Source organism: Hyla sarda, chromosome 6, assembly GCF_029499605.1.
Source record: "Hyla sarda isolate aHylSar1 chromosome 6, aHylSar1.hap1, whole genome shotgun sequence".
Taxonomy (NCBI): Eukaryota; Metazoa; Chordata; class Amphibia; order Anura; family Hylidae; genus Hyla; species Hyla sarda.
In genome coordinates this window covers 24,449,750-24,466,658 of record NC_079194.1, presented here as the reverse complement: position 1 = coordinate 24,466,658, position 16,909 = coordinate 24,449,750, and the positions used below count along the sequence as shown (strand labels likewise).

The following is a 16,909-nucleotide window of genomic DNA, read 5'->3' as shown; positions in this document are numbered from 1 at the left end:
GTTTAACTTTCTGGCACCAGTTGATTAAAAATAAATAAATACATTTCCACCGGAGTACCCCTTTTAATCCCTATAAAGCAGTGGTCTTAAACTGTGGCCCTCCAGATATTGCAAAACTACAACTCCCAGCATGCCCGGACAGCCAACGGCTGTCCGGGCATGCTGGGAGTTGAAGTTTTGCAATAACTGGAGGGCCACAGTTTGAGACCACTGCTAGAGATGAGCAAATTTACAGTAAATTCGATTCGTCACGAACTTCTCAGCTCGGCAGTTGATGCCTCTTCCTGCATAAATGAGTTCAGCTTTCCAGTGCTCTGGTGGGCTGGAAAAGGTGGATACAGTCCTAGGAAAGAGTCTCCTAGGACTGTATCCACCTTTTTCCAGCCCACGGGAGCACCTGAAAGCTGAACTAATTTATGCAGGATAAGTCATCAACTGCCGAGCCGAGAAGTTCGTGACGAATCGAATTTACTGTAAATTCGCTCATCTCTAACCACTGCTATAAAGTCTGTGGTACAGGACTACTAAGCAAAATACGGACTTGACTTTTTGGAAGGGGTGGGGTGTGCTCAATCTATTATCCGGAATATATTTGTGTATTATGTTTTATACGTTTTGCTTTTTATATATTAATTTCATTTCATTGTGGTCACTCCAGGTGAAGGCTGAGGTTTACCTGCTGCTGATCTACCTGTGCGGGAACCTGGCGTTCCTCATAGCGCTGCTCGTGGGAATCGGAATCTCATAGGAGAAATTATCGGAAGCTCCACGCGTGGGACTAGAATACATTGCACAACTCTTTACTTTTATATTTCACCTTGAGTGACATGAAGAGGCGTTAATATAGCGACGTTTTCCAGGATGAAGTCGCCTTTTAGGGTTTTTTTATTTATCGATTGTCAATTGTGCTTAAATAAAGCAGAGGATGTTTTCTAACTTTATCTTTAGCATTCATTTTTTTTATTTATATAATTATTTCAGACAATAGGAAGGCAGGATACTTACTAGAGATGAGCGAACTTACAGTAAATTCGATTCGTTACGAACCTCTCGGCTCGGCAGTTGATGACTTATCCTGCATAAATTAGTTCAGCTTTCAGGTGCTCCGGTGGGCTGGAAAAGGTGGATACAGTCGTAGGAGACTCTTTCCTAGGAATGTATCCACCTTTTCCAGCCCACCAGAAAGCTGAACTAATTTATGCAGGAAAAGTCAGCAACCGCCGAGCCGAGAAGTTTGTGACTAATCGAATTTACTGTAAGTTCGCTCATCTCTTTTTATTTTTATTTTTATTTTTTTATAAATTTAATACATACAAAGTCCATTATTGCTTACATCATTATCACAAAGCAAAAAAACAAAACCCCTCCCCCTCCCTTTCCCCCCCCCCCCTCCCTTTAAGACAGCCTGCCCGGAATCATTGACTTCCTTCCTTTCCCTCCTCTCTTACTCTTTACTCATTTTCACTATCTCCTTTCTCCCAGGGTAGCCATTTATTCTCGATTTTTTTATTTCTTTCACTGTCCTTGAACCACAACAACTCATAAGTTCTAACCTTATTTATACCTCCTAACCATTCTTCCCTTGATGGAACCGCTGGGGCCAACCATTTCCTAAGAATCAAATTCTTTGCCACTCCTAATACTCCAAGTATAAGATCCGTATGCTTAGTTCCCATTGTTCCTAGTCCGTAAATTGCAACCTTAGGTTCAAAGAGCAATACCACCCCTATTCTAGCTTTAATAGTTTCAAACACTACACTCCAAAATTTTAGCAACTTTGTGCAATTCCATATCATATGTAACCAATTACTTCCCTCAAACCCACACTTGGGGCATTGTGCATTCTCCCTAACATTAATTGTATACAAAAATTGCGGTGAGTACTGTGCCCGATATACTAACATCAAAAAAGACACCCTATTATTTGCATTGATCGTTGTTCTTCTAATATTCTTTAACACCAATTTCCACTCTTCTTCTGAAATCCCACCTATATCAAGTGCCTGTCCTAACCGTTTGACTACGTCCTCCCAACCCTTCTGACCTAACATTTTATATAAAGTACTCATTATTTTCCTTCCCCCCCCCCCCTGTGCACTTTAAATATATTCTGTAATGTGATAACACCCTACCTTTAATTTCCCTTTCGGTTCTTCCTGTCCCAAGGCGTCTTTTAACTGTATATAACCAAAGTAATTAGTATTTTTTAGATTAAAGCGTTCACTCAAACATTCCCAATCTATTATTTCCCCATTTGTGCAAACCTGCTCTAACAACCCAATTCCTTTATCTTCCCAATTCACATATTCTGCAATTTTCTTTATTTCTGGGAGGTTCTCATTTTCCCATAAGGGGGTACACCACACACTACTTGTTATCCCAATTGTTGACTTCATGCTATCCCATACTTGTACCAATAAATCTTTAGCTATGTTCTCCTCTTCTACACCCTTCTTCAAACTCGCACTCTCCAACCACTCCCATATGGACCTATATTTCTTACACCCCCTTTCCAAATAATCCAACAGTGTTTGTTGCTCTTGAATAACCAATGTTAGTTGGGATGCTATGAAGTATTGCTGAAAATTAGGGAGACCCAGCCCTCCTTCCTCTAAGGGATGGTACAAATATTGACTCTTGATCCTGACTCTTTTTCCACCCCATATAAGATTGTTTAATATACTTTCCAATTTTTTAAACCAAATATTTTTAATCCATATGGGAGAAGCTCTCAAATAATGTGTTATCATGGGGAGTAATACCATTCTCAGCAGTCCTATTCTATCTGCCATTCCCAATCTCATTTTCCTCCATGTATTTATCTTTCCCCTTACCTTCCCCAACAGAGGTACCAAATTTAATCTCTCAAAATCCAAGACAGCGCTAGAGATCTTAACACCCAGATATTCCAAACTATCATTAAGTCTTAGTACTTTTACAGGGCTAATAGGGACCTCAATTTCTTCATCCAAAGGCATGAGACCGGACTTCTGCCAATTAATTTTCATTCCTGAGAAATATCCACATTTTTCCACTAACCTAATCACTTCCTGTACTTTCTCTACCGGATTCCTAACAAACAAAAGCACATCATCGGCATATAATAACATTCTTTCTCTATCCCCTTGTACCCCAAACCCTTGAAAAACTTCTGTGTTCCTAACTATAGCTGCTAGTGGCTCTATAAAGAGTGCAAATAATAAAGGTGATAACGGACATCCCTGTCTTGAACCTCTTTTTTAAAAAAACCTATTCGTAAATTTCCCATTAATACTAATTTTTGCTATAGAAGCTGAATAAACCATTTTTATAGCTTTTAAGAATAAAGTGCCCAAACTAAATCTTTCCACCACCCCAAAGAGGAAACCCCACTCCACCCTGTCGAAAGCTTTGTTGGCGTCCAATGACAGGATGGAGCGGGGATCCCCTCCACGTGTTTGAATGTTAAGGAATGTCCTGTGTATATTGGAAAACATATTCCTACCTACCATAAAACCCCTTTGTTCTTGCCCTATCATCTCACCCATAACCTTTTTTAATCTTCCTGCCCATAATTTTGCAAAAATTTTGTAATCCGTATTCAATAGTGATATAGGACGGTAATTCTCCATCTTTTCCCTGTTGCCCCCCTTCTTGGGGATCAATATTATCACTGCTTCAGACATTGAAGGGGTCATAGCCCCTCTTTCCAAGGATTCATTAATAATCTCCAACAAGCAGGGCAACAGAGACCCATGAAATCTTTTATAAAAATCAAATGAGAACCCATCAGACCCTGGGGCGGAATTCCCCGCACATGTTCTCAATGCTTCTTGGACTTCCCCCAGGCTAATCCCCTCATTCATTTTCCTCTTCCCCTCCTCATTTAAACTTGGCAGAACTAAATTTTGTAAGAATGTTTTAATCTCCGATTCTGATTTTACCCCTTCAGATTCATATAATGTTTGATAATACTCCATCGCTATCTTCCTTATCTCCTCTTGATCCGTTACTATTATTCCCTGCTTATTTTCTAAATTAGTAATTTCCGTATTTTCCCTTTGATTTTTTATTATACCAGAGAGCCACTTATTGGATTTCCCCCCTTCCGCATAGCGTTTTTGTCCCCAGAAAAAAATCCTATGTTGTGCCTTCTCAAGCATTAACTCTTTATATTCTTTTTGCGCTTGTTCCAGTTTTCCCCAGTTCTCATCTCTGGCATCAGTTGCATAAACTTCCTCCAATTTTTTTTTTTGATCTACCAAGTTATCTTCTTTCTTCCTTACTTTCCTCCTAAACTGGGTTATATTTCGTGACAAAATCCCCCTCAAATATGCTTTCATAGCATCCCAAACCATAAATATATCGGCCGAACCTTTGTTTGTAGCCCAAAACCATTTAATCTCCTCCTCTATACCCTTTGTCACGTCTTCCACCTCAAACCAATGCAGATTAATATTTCTATTCATGTTCTGGGGGGGGACCCGATCTTCACCACCGAAACTACAGACCACCATGGAGTGATCAGACAAGCCCTTGGGCTCATAGACAATTTTTCTAATACCCCTTGCTCCACTATCATTGGCCAGAATCAAATCGATACGTGATGGAGTTTTATGGCTCAAATTAAAACAGGAAAAATTTTCTCGCAAAGGATTCAGGTTTCTCCATACATCTCTCCATCCTGCTTCTTTGCAAAAATCTGCCAGGACATTCCTCCCCTCCCTCATTATTCCTCCTCTCCGGTCCCTTTTGTTATCCATTACTGAGTTAAAATCCCCCATAATATATAAATCTTTATAATTTTTATCACTTAAAAATACACCAGATTAACCAATACCTCTGTTTTGAAAGGGGGAGGAATATAAACAAAAGCAAGAATAACTTGTACCATATTCCACTCTACGTGGAGAAAAACAAATCTCCCTCTATCATCACAGCGAGCATTTTTAACCTGCATATTCATTTTACCGTGAATCAACACCGAGACCCCCCATGAGTAGTTTGATCCAAACGAGTGGAATTCCTGAACAGCCCATTTCTTTTTCATTAGATGGACAGATTCTTTTGTTAAATGTGTTTCTAACAAACATACCACTGCAGGTAGATCATTTTTAACCCTATCCATAATAGCTACTCTTTTCTTCCTCTCCTTAATACCTCTAATATTCCATACTAACATTTTACCTCCTTGGCTACCCTGGGTCCCCATACTCTTTTACTCCGTCATCTCTACTTCTAACCGATTTCCAGGCTGTCTTCCCCCCCCCCCTCCCCCCCACATCAATCGCTTCTATCCACGGATCCCTTCACTATTCACTTGGGTCCTCCGCTCCTCCCTCACTCCTCCAGCCCTCTCCCCCCCCCCCCCTTTTTTTTAAAATTTATTTATCTTTTTTTTTTTTTTTTTTTTTTAAATATATAAATAATAATCATTACAGAGCTTTTATAACCCCTGACTTTCCATCCATCTTGCCGCCTCTACTGCGGACAGAAAAATTAGTGTTTTTCCATTATGAACCACCCTCAAACGGGCTGGGAATAACAGTGAAAAAGCAATATTCAAATTATGGAGTCTCTTCTTAATGTCTCTATACTCCATTATTTTCCTTTGAGTCTCTTTTGAAAAATCCTGATAAAAAAAAAACACCCGCGCTCCCAACTTCAATTTTTCCCCTCTCCCTTGATAACTTCAATAGGGTGTCTCTATCTTTAGCACACATAAAGTTTAGCAGTAAAGTCCTAGGCAAAGCTCCGGACGGTGGTTTAGTATATGGTATCCTGTGGGCTCTTTCTATAACATAACAGGTTGAAAACGTCCGTTCTCCAAAGGTGTCAGCTAGCCATTTTGTGCAGAAGGCAATAGGGTCCGCTCCTTCTTCCCCTTCCGGGAGGCCAATAACTCTTACATTAGCCCTCCTTGATCTATCCTCTAAATCTTCTATCTTCCTTTTTAAGAAATGATTTTCCTTTGTGAGTTCTTCCTGCACTTTCTCAATGCTTTGTAGTTTACCGTCCATCTGGGGCACCATGTTCTCTATTTTCCCCACTCTTTCTTTCACCTTTTTTATATCTTCACGGATAAAACTCACGCCCTGGAGCGGGCGGAGATGACGAGATCACATCCTCTCGTCACGTGACCCAAGTTTGCTCATCTCTAATACTTACTTACCAAGGGTTTCTGCTGCCAGATTTATTTTTGTTTTTTTTAGTTCAGGGGGCTCCAAAGTGTGGCCCTCCAGCTGTTGCAAAACTACAACTTCCAGCATGCACGGACACTCCGGCAGACAGGAACATAGGGGGAGATTTATCAAAACCTGTGCAGAGGAAAACCTACCCAGTTGGCCATGACAACCAATCAGATCGCTTCTTTCATTTTGCAGAGGCCTTAAAAATGAAAGAAGCGATCTGATTGGTTGTTATGGGAAACCGGGAAACTTTTACTTTGCACGGGTTTTGATAAAACTCCGCCATAATTCAGCCAATTAACCCAAAGACTATGGTAGAGATTTAATCAAAACCTGTCAAGAGGAAAAGTTGCTGAGTTGCCCATAGCAACCAATCAGATCGCGTCTTTCATTTTTGAAGAGGCCTGTGGAAAATGAAAGCAGCGATCTGATTGGTTGCTATGGGCAACTCAGCAGCTTTTCCTCTTGACAGGTTTTGATAAATCTCCCTATGAGTCTGTGTTTGAAGCGTTTAAACCAGATACCACACAAAAAAATTTTAATAAAAAAAAACTCAGTACCTCATCCTGATCATGTACATCTAATTTTTATGTCTCTAAGGCCGGGTTCACACCATGTTTTTGCAATACAGTTCCCGTATCAGGTTTTTGATAAACGGATTCCTCAAAACCTGACTAAACTGTATCAAAACTTGTGTACAAATTTTAACCCGTATACGGTTTGAAAAACAATGTCCGGTTGCATCCGTTTTTTAAGAAAATAAAAAAGTATGCGTTTTTAACTTTTCACTCCATTATGAATAAAGTTTCACTTGTTTGATTGAAATTCCAAGAAAAAAAAACTGTGCAAAGTCAAAAACCGTATGGTGAAAATCGGATGGAACCGTACGCACATACAGTTCTGTACGGTTCCCATTGACTCCCATGTTAAAAAAAAATAAAAAGTATACGTTTCAATGCGGTTTTTCACCCGGGCCAAAAACCGTGGTAGACTACAGTTTTGGGTATAGGAAAAAAAAACTGACAAAAACTTACAGGATGCAAAACGTACACAACCGGATGTATCTTTTGGCATACAGTTTTCAATGGAGAGTTAAGGCATATGGTTTTCAAAACGGTTCCGTACGGTTTTCAAATTGAAAACGTATATGGGAACTGCATTGCAAAAACGTGGTGTGAACCAAGCCTAACACCCATATTTCACAAAAAAATAGCATATTACAGCTGCCCAATGTCTTTTTCATCTTGTCAAAGGGAGGGGGCGTGTCCTTCCTGCACTGTGATTGCTCCTCCCCCTCCCTCACTCTGCCTACATCTTTTGCAAAACTACAACTCCCAGCATGCCCAGACATCCTTTCACTGTCCAGGCATGCTTGGAGTTGTAGTTTTGCAACAGGTGGAGGCGCATGTTTGGTAAAACTCTGTGTAAAGGTTCAAACGCGCAGATTTCGCAGCGGATTTCGCTGCGGTTCCGCTGGAGAAGGCCCGCTCTATGCTGGCTTTACATGTGCCTGCTGGAAGCGGCAATACGCCGCTACAAGCAGACACACTGCAGCGATGTGCACGGCGTACTCGCACATCGCGGCCGCTCTCCCTGCTCTTAGCTCGGCAGAAAGCTCCCGTGATATGCGAGTATACTGCGACTCGCACATCGCAGTGTGCCTGCTGGTAGTGGCGTATTGCCACTACGAGCAGGCACATGTAAAGACAGCATAGAGCAGGGCCTTCACCAGCGGATCTGCAGCGTAAAATCCGCTGAAAATCCGCGCGTGTGAACGTACCCTTACAGCAGTGTTGCTGCAGGCTGTGTTCCTCCTGCAGCCTTGTCAGCCATCTCGTGTCCATGACTCTTGGACACCCTCATGCTGCTGTGGGACTCAGTGTCCCAGGAGGTATGGGGACCCCTAGTGGTGGGATTTTCAAAGGCAGTTTTCTTTAATAAAATGTGAATTATTTTTTTTAAATATATTTAAAAAAACTATTGTTTTGCCAAGATGTACAACATAAAATTTTTATATCTGACAGTGCCCATTTAATTACTGCCGCAATATTACCGCTATTTTTCTAAATCATTTTACAGTAAAACTGCAAATTTTTATTTGCTGCAATTTCTACAAATTGTAATAAAAGGACCGCCTTCTCTACCCCAGAGGCAGGTTTTCTCCACTCCTTACAGATGTACCTTCTGACTCGTCCCGTCAGGTCCTGACTTGTGTCGTAATTGCAACCTGTAATTAATGGCACCATGACCAGCAGTCACCATTGCAAGAAGGCTCCGCCACTTGTCACATTTGCTCACAGCACTAAAGGGTTAAAAAGAGGTACTCCACCCCTAGACATCTTATCCTCTATCCAAAGGATAGTCTATCCCATAGACTTGCATTGAGGGGGCGTGGTGTGACATCACAAGGGGGTGTGGCCGACCCCCGCAGCGCGCACACAGCGTTTGGAACTAAATGTTCCGAATGCTGGCCAGTGGAGTACCCCTTTAAGACTTATGACTCACTCCTGCATCTTTTAGTATCCCACCACTGTGAAGGCAGCTGGAGATCCCGGGGGTATTTATGAAGCATTTTACCCTTGTTTTCTTGGGTAAAATTGTCTCAATATTTTGGCGCAATGTGCTTTTTGGAACTTTTCATATACTCGCATTCCTGTGTTTGGCTGTGGTAAGTGTGCTTTGAGTTGGCTTTTTGCAGTGGTCAGGAATTTATGAAAATGCAACTTTTTTAAAAAGGCGCAAATCACCACCATAAAAAAGTGGCAGAAAAAAACGCACATTACAAAAATTAGTTGAAAGGACTCATTAATATAAGCAGATCACATTGTTATTTGAAATATATATGTATTACACACACATACTGTAACTTTTTTATTATTTATTTGTTAACATGTTTCAATATGGTTAGGATGGACATGTTTAAAAGTCTGGATATTTGGTACAATTAAATTTACAAACCATACTTGTTTACATGTTTATCCAAATTATTACTTTAAAATTCCTACGTTTTTACAGATGCAAATTTTGTAATATGTTTGTTTGTCTTACAATTTTCTAGTAGTTTATCAAGCAAACAGCTCATTAGAATCCCACCACTAGGGGTCTCCATACCTACTGTGACACTAATCGGTCGTGCAGCAGCCTCAGGCTTGTCCATGAGTCATGGACAAGAAATGACTCCTGGACAAGGCTACGTGAGCAAATGCACCAATCACCTCCCACCATCATAAGGAGGGACACACCCCCTTCCCCTCGTCGGATTTATAACCCTGTGAGCTAATGAAAAGGTGTAAAATGAAATGTAAAATAAAGGACATTCACTATAAAGCTACTAAACTGCCCTGCAGTAACACACAAGGAATCACCTCTGAAAGAGCTTCCTGGAACTATCACCTGAAAGGTGGGTACGTTCACACATAAGACAATTATTTCTGGAATTGCACCAAATTTATAGCCCGAATTGTGCCTTTTTGTAAATTTGGTGCAGTTATGGTGGCGTTAAAAAGCCACCCATGAAAAAAAAGGAGTAAAAAAACACATACCACAGCCATTATTTGTAAATACCCCCCACCCATACAGTAGGAGGATCTCCGGCATATGGAGGACCTGATGGCACATCTGCATAACCGTAGTATCTTTTCTCCCCAACATGGTACCACTGGATGATTTTCCAGGAATTGTCCGAATATACAGCTCTCATGCCTAACTAATGGGTCTAGGGAGTGTCCTCCATGTTTTTCCTGCATGTCCATTGGGTCTATTTCTCCTAATGCTCTAAGATGTGAAGGCCTTTGGGAGAAGAGCAAGTCCATGTGTGTTACGCCGAGCGCTCCGGGTCCCCGCTCCTCCCCGGAGCGCTCGCTACACTTCCCTCACTGCAGCGCCCCGGTCGGTTCCACGGACCCGGGGCGCTGCGTTACCACCTCCGGCCGGGATGCGATTCGCGATGCGGGTAGCGCCCGCTCGCGATGCGCACCCCGGCTCCCGTACCTTACTCGCTCCCCGTCAGTTCTGTCCCGGCGCGCGCGGCCCCGCTCCCTAGGGCGCGCGCGCGCCGGGTCTTTGCGATTTAAAGGGCCACTGCACCGCTGATTGGTGCAGTGGTTCCAATTAGTGTTTACACCTGTGCACTTCCCTATATCACCTCACTTCCCCTTCACTCCCTCGCCGGATCTTGTTGCCCTAGTGCCAGTGAAAGCGTTCCTTGTGTGTTCCTTGCCTGTGATTCCAGACCTTCTGCCGTTGCCCCTGACTACGATCCTTGCTGCCTGCCCCGACCTTCTGCTACGTCCGACCTTGCTTCTGTCTACTCCCTTGTACCGCGCCTATCTTCAGCAGCCAGAGAGGTTGAGCCGTTGCTAGGGGATACGACCTGGTCACTACCGCCGCAGCAAGACCATCCCGCTTTGCGGCGGGCTCTGGTGAAAACCAGTAGTGACTTAGAACCGATCCTCTAGCACGGTCCACGCCAATCCCTCTCTGGCACAGAGGATCCACTACCTGCCAGCCGGCATCGTGACAGTAGATCCGGCCATGGATCCCGCTGAAGTTCCTCTGCCAGTTGTCGCTGACCTCACCACGGTGGTCGCCCAGCAGTCACAACAGATTGCGCAACAAGGCCAACAGCTGTCTCAACTGACTGTTATGCTACAACAGTTACTACCACAGCTCCAGCAATCATCTCCTCCGCCAGCTCCTGTACCTCCTCCGCAGCGAGTGGCCGCTTCTGGAATACGACTATCCTTGCCGGATAAATTTGATGGGGACTCTAAGTTTTGCCGTGGCTTTCTTTCCCAATGTTCATTACACTTGGAGATGATGTCGGACCAGTTCCCCACTGAAAGGTCTAAGGTGGCTTTCGTAGTCAGCCTGCTGTCTGGAAAAGCCCTGGCTTGGGCCACACCGCTCTGGGACCGCAATGACCCCGTCACTGCCTCTGTACACTCCTTCCTCTCGGAAATTCGAAGTGTCTTTGAGGAACCTGCCCGAGCCTCTTCTGCTGAGACTGCCCTGTTGAACCTGGTCCAGGGTAATTCTTCCGTTGGCGAGTATGCCGTACAGTTCCGTACCCTTGCTTCAGAATTATCCTGGAATAATGAGGCACTCTGCGCGACCTTTAAAAAAGGCCTATCCAGCAACATTAAAGATGTTCTGGCCGCACGAGAAATCCCTGCTAACCTACATGAACTCATCCATCTTGCCACTCGCATTGACATGCGTTTTTCCGAACGGCGTCAGGAGCTCCGCCAGGATATGGACTCTGTTCGCACGAGGCGTTTCTTCTCCCCGGCTCCTCTCTCCTCTGGTCCCCTGCAATCTGTTCCTGTGCCTCCCGCCGTGGAGGCTATGCAGGTCGACCGGTCTCGCCTGACACCCCAAGAGAGGACACGACGCCGCATGGAGAATCTCTGCCTGTACTGTGCTAGTACCGAACACTTCCTGAAGGATTGTCCTATCCGTCCTCCCCGCCTGGAAAGACGTCCGCTGACTCCGCACAAAGGTGAGACAGTCCTTGATGTCTACTCTGCTTCTCCACGTCTTACTGTGCCTGTGCGGATGTCTGCCTCTGCCTTCTCCTATTGTGGCTTTAACAAAAAAAAATGCCGATCCCAAGTCTTGGCCTCCTCAAGCGGAAGACGCCTTTAAACGACTCAAGTCTGCCTTTTCTTCGGCTCCCGTGCTCTCCAGACCTGACCCATCTAAACCCTTCCTATTGGAGGTTGATGCCTCCTCAGTGGGAGCTGGAGCTGTCCTTCTACAAAAAAACTCTTCCGGGCATGCTGTTACTTGTGGTTTTTTTTCCAGGACCTTCTCTCCGGCGGAGAGGAACTACTCCATCGGGGATCGAGAGCTTCTAGCCATTAAATTAGCACTTGAGGAATGGAGGCATCTGCTGGAGGGATCAAGATTTCCAGTTATTATTTACACCGATCACAAGAACCTCTCCTACCTCCAGTCTGCCCAACGGCTGAATCCTCGTCAGGCCAGGTGGTCTCTGTTCTTTGCCCGATTTAATTTTGAAATTCACTTTCGGCCTGCTGATAAAAACATTAGGGCCGATGCTCTCTCTCGTTCCTCAGATGCCTCTGAAATTGAACTCTCTCCTCAACACATCATTCCTCCTGACTGCCTGATTTCCACTTCTCCAGCCTCCATCAGGCAAACTCCTCCAGGAAAGACCTTTGTTTCTCCACGCCAACGCCTTGGGATCCTCAAATGGGGTCACTCCTCCCATCTCGCAGGTCATGCGGGCATCAAGAAATCTGTGCAACTCATCTCTCGCTTCTATTGGTGGCCGACTCTAGAGACTGATGTGGTGGACTTTGTGCGAGCCTGCACTATCTGTGCCCGGGATAAGACTCCTCGCCAGAAGCCCGCTGGTTTTCTTCATCCTCTACCTGTCCCCGAACAACCTTGGTCTCTGATTGGTATGGATTTTATTACTGACTTACCCCCATCCCATGGCAACACTGTTATTTGGGTGGTCGTTGATCGATTCTCCAAAATGGCACATTTCATCCCTCTTCCTGGTCTTCCTTCAGCGCCTCAGTTGGCTAAACAATTTTTTGTACACATTTTTCGTCTTCACGGGTTGCCTACACAGATCGTCTCGGATAGAGGCGTCCAATTTGTGTCTAAATTCTGGAGGGCTCTCTGTAAACAACTCAAGATTAAATTAAATTTTTCTTCTGCATACCATCCTCAATCCAATGGACAAGTAGAGAGAATTAACCAGATCTTGGGTGACTATTTACGACATTTTGTTTCCTCCCGCCAGGATGACTGGGCAGATCTTCTACCTTGGGCCGAATTCTCGTATAATTTCAGAATCTCTGAATCTTCCTCCAAATCTCCGTTTTTCGTGGTGTACGGCCGTCACCCTCTTCCCCCCCTCCCTACCCCCTTGCCCTCTGGTCTGCCCGCTGTGGATGAAATTTCTCGTGATCTTTCCACCATATGGAAAGAGACCCAAAATTCTCTCTTACAGGCTTCTTCTCGCATGAAGAGATTCGCAGATAAGAAAAGAAGAGCTCCTCCCATTTTTTCCCCTGGAGACAAGGTATGGCTCTCCGCTAAATATGTCCGTTTCCGTGTCCCGAGCTATAAGTTGGGACCACGCTATCTTGGTCCTTTTAAAGTTTTGTGTCAAATTAATCCTGTCTCTTACAAACTTCTTCTTCCTCCTTCTCTTCGTATCCCTAATGCCTTTCACGTCTCTCTTCTTAAACCTCTCATCCTCAACCGTTTTTCTCCTAAATCTGTTCCTCCCACTCCTGTTTCCGGCTCCTCGGACATCTTCTCTGTCAAAGAGATTTTGGCCTCTAAAAAGGTCAGGGGAAGAACTTTTTTTTTAGTGGATTGGGAGGGTTGTGGTCCAGAAGAGAGGTCCTGGGAACCTGAGGACAATATCCTGGACAAAAGTCTGATCCTCAGGTTCTCAGGCCCCAAGAAGAGGGGGAGACCCAAGGGGGGGGGTACTGTTACGCCGAGCGCTCCGGGTCCCCGCTCCTCCCCGGAGCGCTCGCTACACTTCCCTCACTGCAGCGCCCCGGTCGGTTCCACGGACCCGGGGCGCTGCGTTACCACCTCCGGCCGGGATGCGATTCGCGATGCGGGTAGCGCCCGCTCGCGATGCGCACCCCGGCTCCCGTACCTTACTCGCTCCCCGTCAGTTCTGTCCCGGCGCGCGCGGCCCCGCTCCCTAGGGCGCGCGCGCGCCGGGTCTTTGCGATTTAAAGGGCCACTGCACCGCTGATTGGTGCAGTGGTTCCAATTAGTGTTTACACCTGTGCACTTCCCTATATCACCTCACTTCCCCTTCACTCCCTCGCCGGATCTTGTTGCCCTAGTGCCAGTGAAAGCGTTCCTTGTGTGTTCCTTGCCTGTGATTCCAGACCTTCTGCCGTTGCCCCTGACTACGATCCTTGCTGCCTGCCCCGACCTTCTGCTACGTCCGACCTTGCTTCTGTCTACTCCCTTGTACCGCGCCTATCTTCAGCAGCCAGAGAGGTTGAGCCGTTGCTAGGGGATACGACCTGGTCACTACCGCCGCAGCAAGACCATCCCGCTTTGCGGCGGGCTCTGGTGAAAACCAGTAGTGACTTAGAACCGATCCTCTAGCACGGTCCACGCCAATCCCTCTCTGGCACAGAGGATCCACTACCTGCCAGCCGGCATCGTGACAATGTGGAGGTTCACTCTACTTAGACTAGAGCTCCTTCACTTCATTTTAATAAATGTGTAAAATGAATAATACTTTGTTAGTGGTTCAGAAAATGTACAAAACTTCCCGAGAAAGCCACAAACATAATCCAGTGTAACGTGGGTCTCCCATGTTTTCTTCTTTTTCGTCCATGACTCGGTCACTGTAAACATCTCACTGGCGTCACGTCCACACAGAGTATTCCATTTATCGACAAGAAAAGGATTCATAGATTATGAAAATGTCTAGTACAAGTAAATTCTTTGGCAAGGAAGAGCTGTCTACTACAAACAGTCCACGGCATCAGGGTTAAGATCACGGGGTCAAGTCCTGGGGGGGGGGGAAAGTGTGGGAACTCACCCAAGATTTGCCACTTAAGGGCTGGTCCTGCAGGACTCCTGCTAATGGGAATGGTGTTCCTGCTGTGGAAAAAGTGAAGGAACTCAGTTCCCACAATCTCCTGCAGGACTTGAGCCCTGGTTAAGATTGTCCGATTCCGACCAACAGGGCGATCAGAAAGGCCAGATTACCACATATGAAGATGTTTAGTGCTACTTTCTCGACAGGCGCCTGCAACAGAAAATCATCTATAGTGTTTAGAGGTTCTTGAAGTTTTTATCTTATGTGAAGCAAAATGTTCTTATGGTTATTATAAATTTCAGTTATGTTTATTAAACCTTAATATTTTTGAGTTTACTTCTACAGTATGATTGAAGGGAATTTTTCAGTCGTGCAAGAAGTTCAAGAATTTGCAATTTAGTGTTCCCCACCCTGCTGCCCCCCTCCGACCCCACCACAATCACATGACTTTCCCATCTACCCAGTTCTACCCAGCCCTGTGCCCATCTGCCTATGTTCCTTGCTCTGTCCCCATCTCTCCTGCTCTGACAGTCCCATCTCTTTTGCCCTGTCCCCATCTCATTGTGTCCCCTGTTCTTTTCCCCATCTCCCCTCCGCCGATTGTCCCCCATCTCTTCTGTTCAGACTGTTTCCCTATCTCCTGTCTTTTCCCAATCTTACTATGCCCCCTGCTCTGTTGCCATTTGTTCTGCTTTGGGAATTCTGATGTTTTAGCGTGCATCACTGGCAAGGGACTTAAAGGGGTTTCCAAACGCTGAGCAGCGGAGTACCCCTTTAAGGATGCCTTCACCCCCTTCTAAAATGTCCCCATTCAAACCTTTAAAGGGGTACTCCGCTGCCCCAGCGTTCAGAACATTTTGTTCCGAATGCTTGTAGCGGGCAGCGTGGGTTGTGACTTCAAGGACACGCCCCTCATGATGTCATGCCTCGCCCCCTCAATGCAAGTCTATGGGAGGGGGCGTGACGGCTGACAGACGGTGATGATGAAGGGGGGGGAATGATGATGGGGGTCTGGATGATGACAGAGGGGGGGATGATGCCAGGTGGTGATGACGGGGCAGATAAGGACAGGGGTCTGGATGATGACAGGGGGGATGATGCATTTCCCACCCTAGGCTTATAGTCAAGTCAATAACTTTTCCTGGGTTTTTGGGGTGAAATTAGGGGCCTCGGCTTATATTCGGGTCGGCTTATACTCGAGTATATACAGTAGTATTTTTTGGGTTGTGCCATACATTTTATGGAAAAATTAGTGATGTCATTACAAAGGACAGCGGGTCACGCAAAAAACAAGTCCTCATACTCGTCTGTGGATTAAAATATAAAAGATTTATGATTTTTAGAAGGCGATAAGGAAAAAACGAAAATGTAAAAATAAATTCCTTAAGGCCAAAATGGGCTGAGTGCTTAACCCCTTAAGGACACAGCCCATTTTGACCTTAAAGGGGTACTCCGGTGGAAAACTTTTTTTAAAAATCAACTGGTGCCAGAAAGTTAAACAGATACGTAAATGACTTCTATTAAAAAATCTTCACCCTTACAGTACTTTTTAGCAGCTGTATGCTACAGAGAAAATTATTTTTGAATTTCTTTTTTGTCTTGTCCACAGTGCTCTCTGCTGACACCTGATGCCCGTATCAGGAACTGCCCAGAGCAGGAGAAAATCCCCATTGCAAACCTATGCTGCTCTGGACAGTTCCTGACACAGACAGAGGTGTCAGCAGTGAGCGCTGTGGACAAGACAAAAAAGAAATTCCAAAAGAAAATAATTTCCTCTGTAGTATTCAGCAGCTTATAAGTACTGGAAGGATTAAGATTTTTTAATAGAAGTAATTTACAAATCTGTTAATGATACAAATCTGTCTATGTTTTCCACTGGAGTGACCCTTTAAGGACACAACCAATTTTATTTTTGTGTTTTCATTTTTCCTACTCGTCTTCTAAAATCCATAACTTTTTATATTTCCATTCACAGACCCATATGAGGGCTTGTCATTACAAAGTGCAACTGGTCACACAAAAAAAATCACTCATTTTACCCATAAAATAAAATGTATGGTGAACCCAAAAATTTTTTTTCATGTAAGGAAATTTAAACAAAAATCCTAATTTTGCAAATTTTGGGGGAGGGGGGGTTCGTTTTCACGCTGTACACTTTACGGTAAAAACTACATGTTTT

At 44.7% G+C, this 16,909-nt stretch overlaps 2 protein-coding genes across 6 annotated transcripts in view; one reads left to right on the top strand and one right to left on the bottom strand.

Annotated features, from left to right (window-relative positions):
* The window catches only part of LOC130275405 (putative ferric-chelate reductase 1), a 113,733-nt gene extending 112,815 nt beyond the window's left edge, over positions 1-918 (top strand). For all 4 annotated transcript variants that reach the window (XM_056523315.1, XM_056523318.1, XM_056523316.1 and 1 more), the window contains one exon: positions 659-918. In XM_056523315.1, the coding sequence (XP_056379290.1) occupies positions 659-748 (90 nt within the window). In that variant the 3' untranslated portion in view covers positions 749-918. The remainder of the gene's footprint in view (positions 1-658) is intronic.
* The window catches only part of LOC130275407 (putative ferric-chelate reductase 1), a 100,896-nt gene that overhangs the window by 28,058 nt on the left and 55,929 nt on the right, over positions 1-16,909 (bottom strand). The window contains exon 16 of one of the 2 annotated variants that reach the window (XR_008844768.1): positions 14,731-14,940. Coding sequence is in view for 1 of the 2 variants with exons in the window: in XM_056523323.1 (XP_056379298.1) it covers positions 14,851-14,940 (90 nt within the window). In the remaining variant the exon portion in view is untranslated. Of the gene's footprint in view, positions 1-14,358; positions 14,941-16,909 lie in introns of those variants that run through there. The other variant, XM_056523323.1, reaches the window with a different exon arrangement.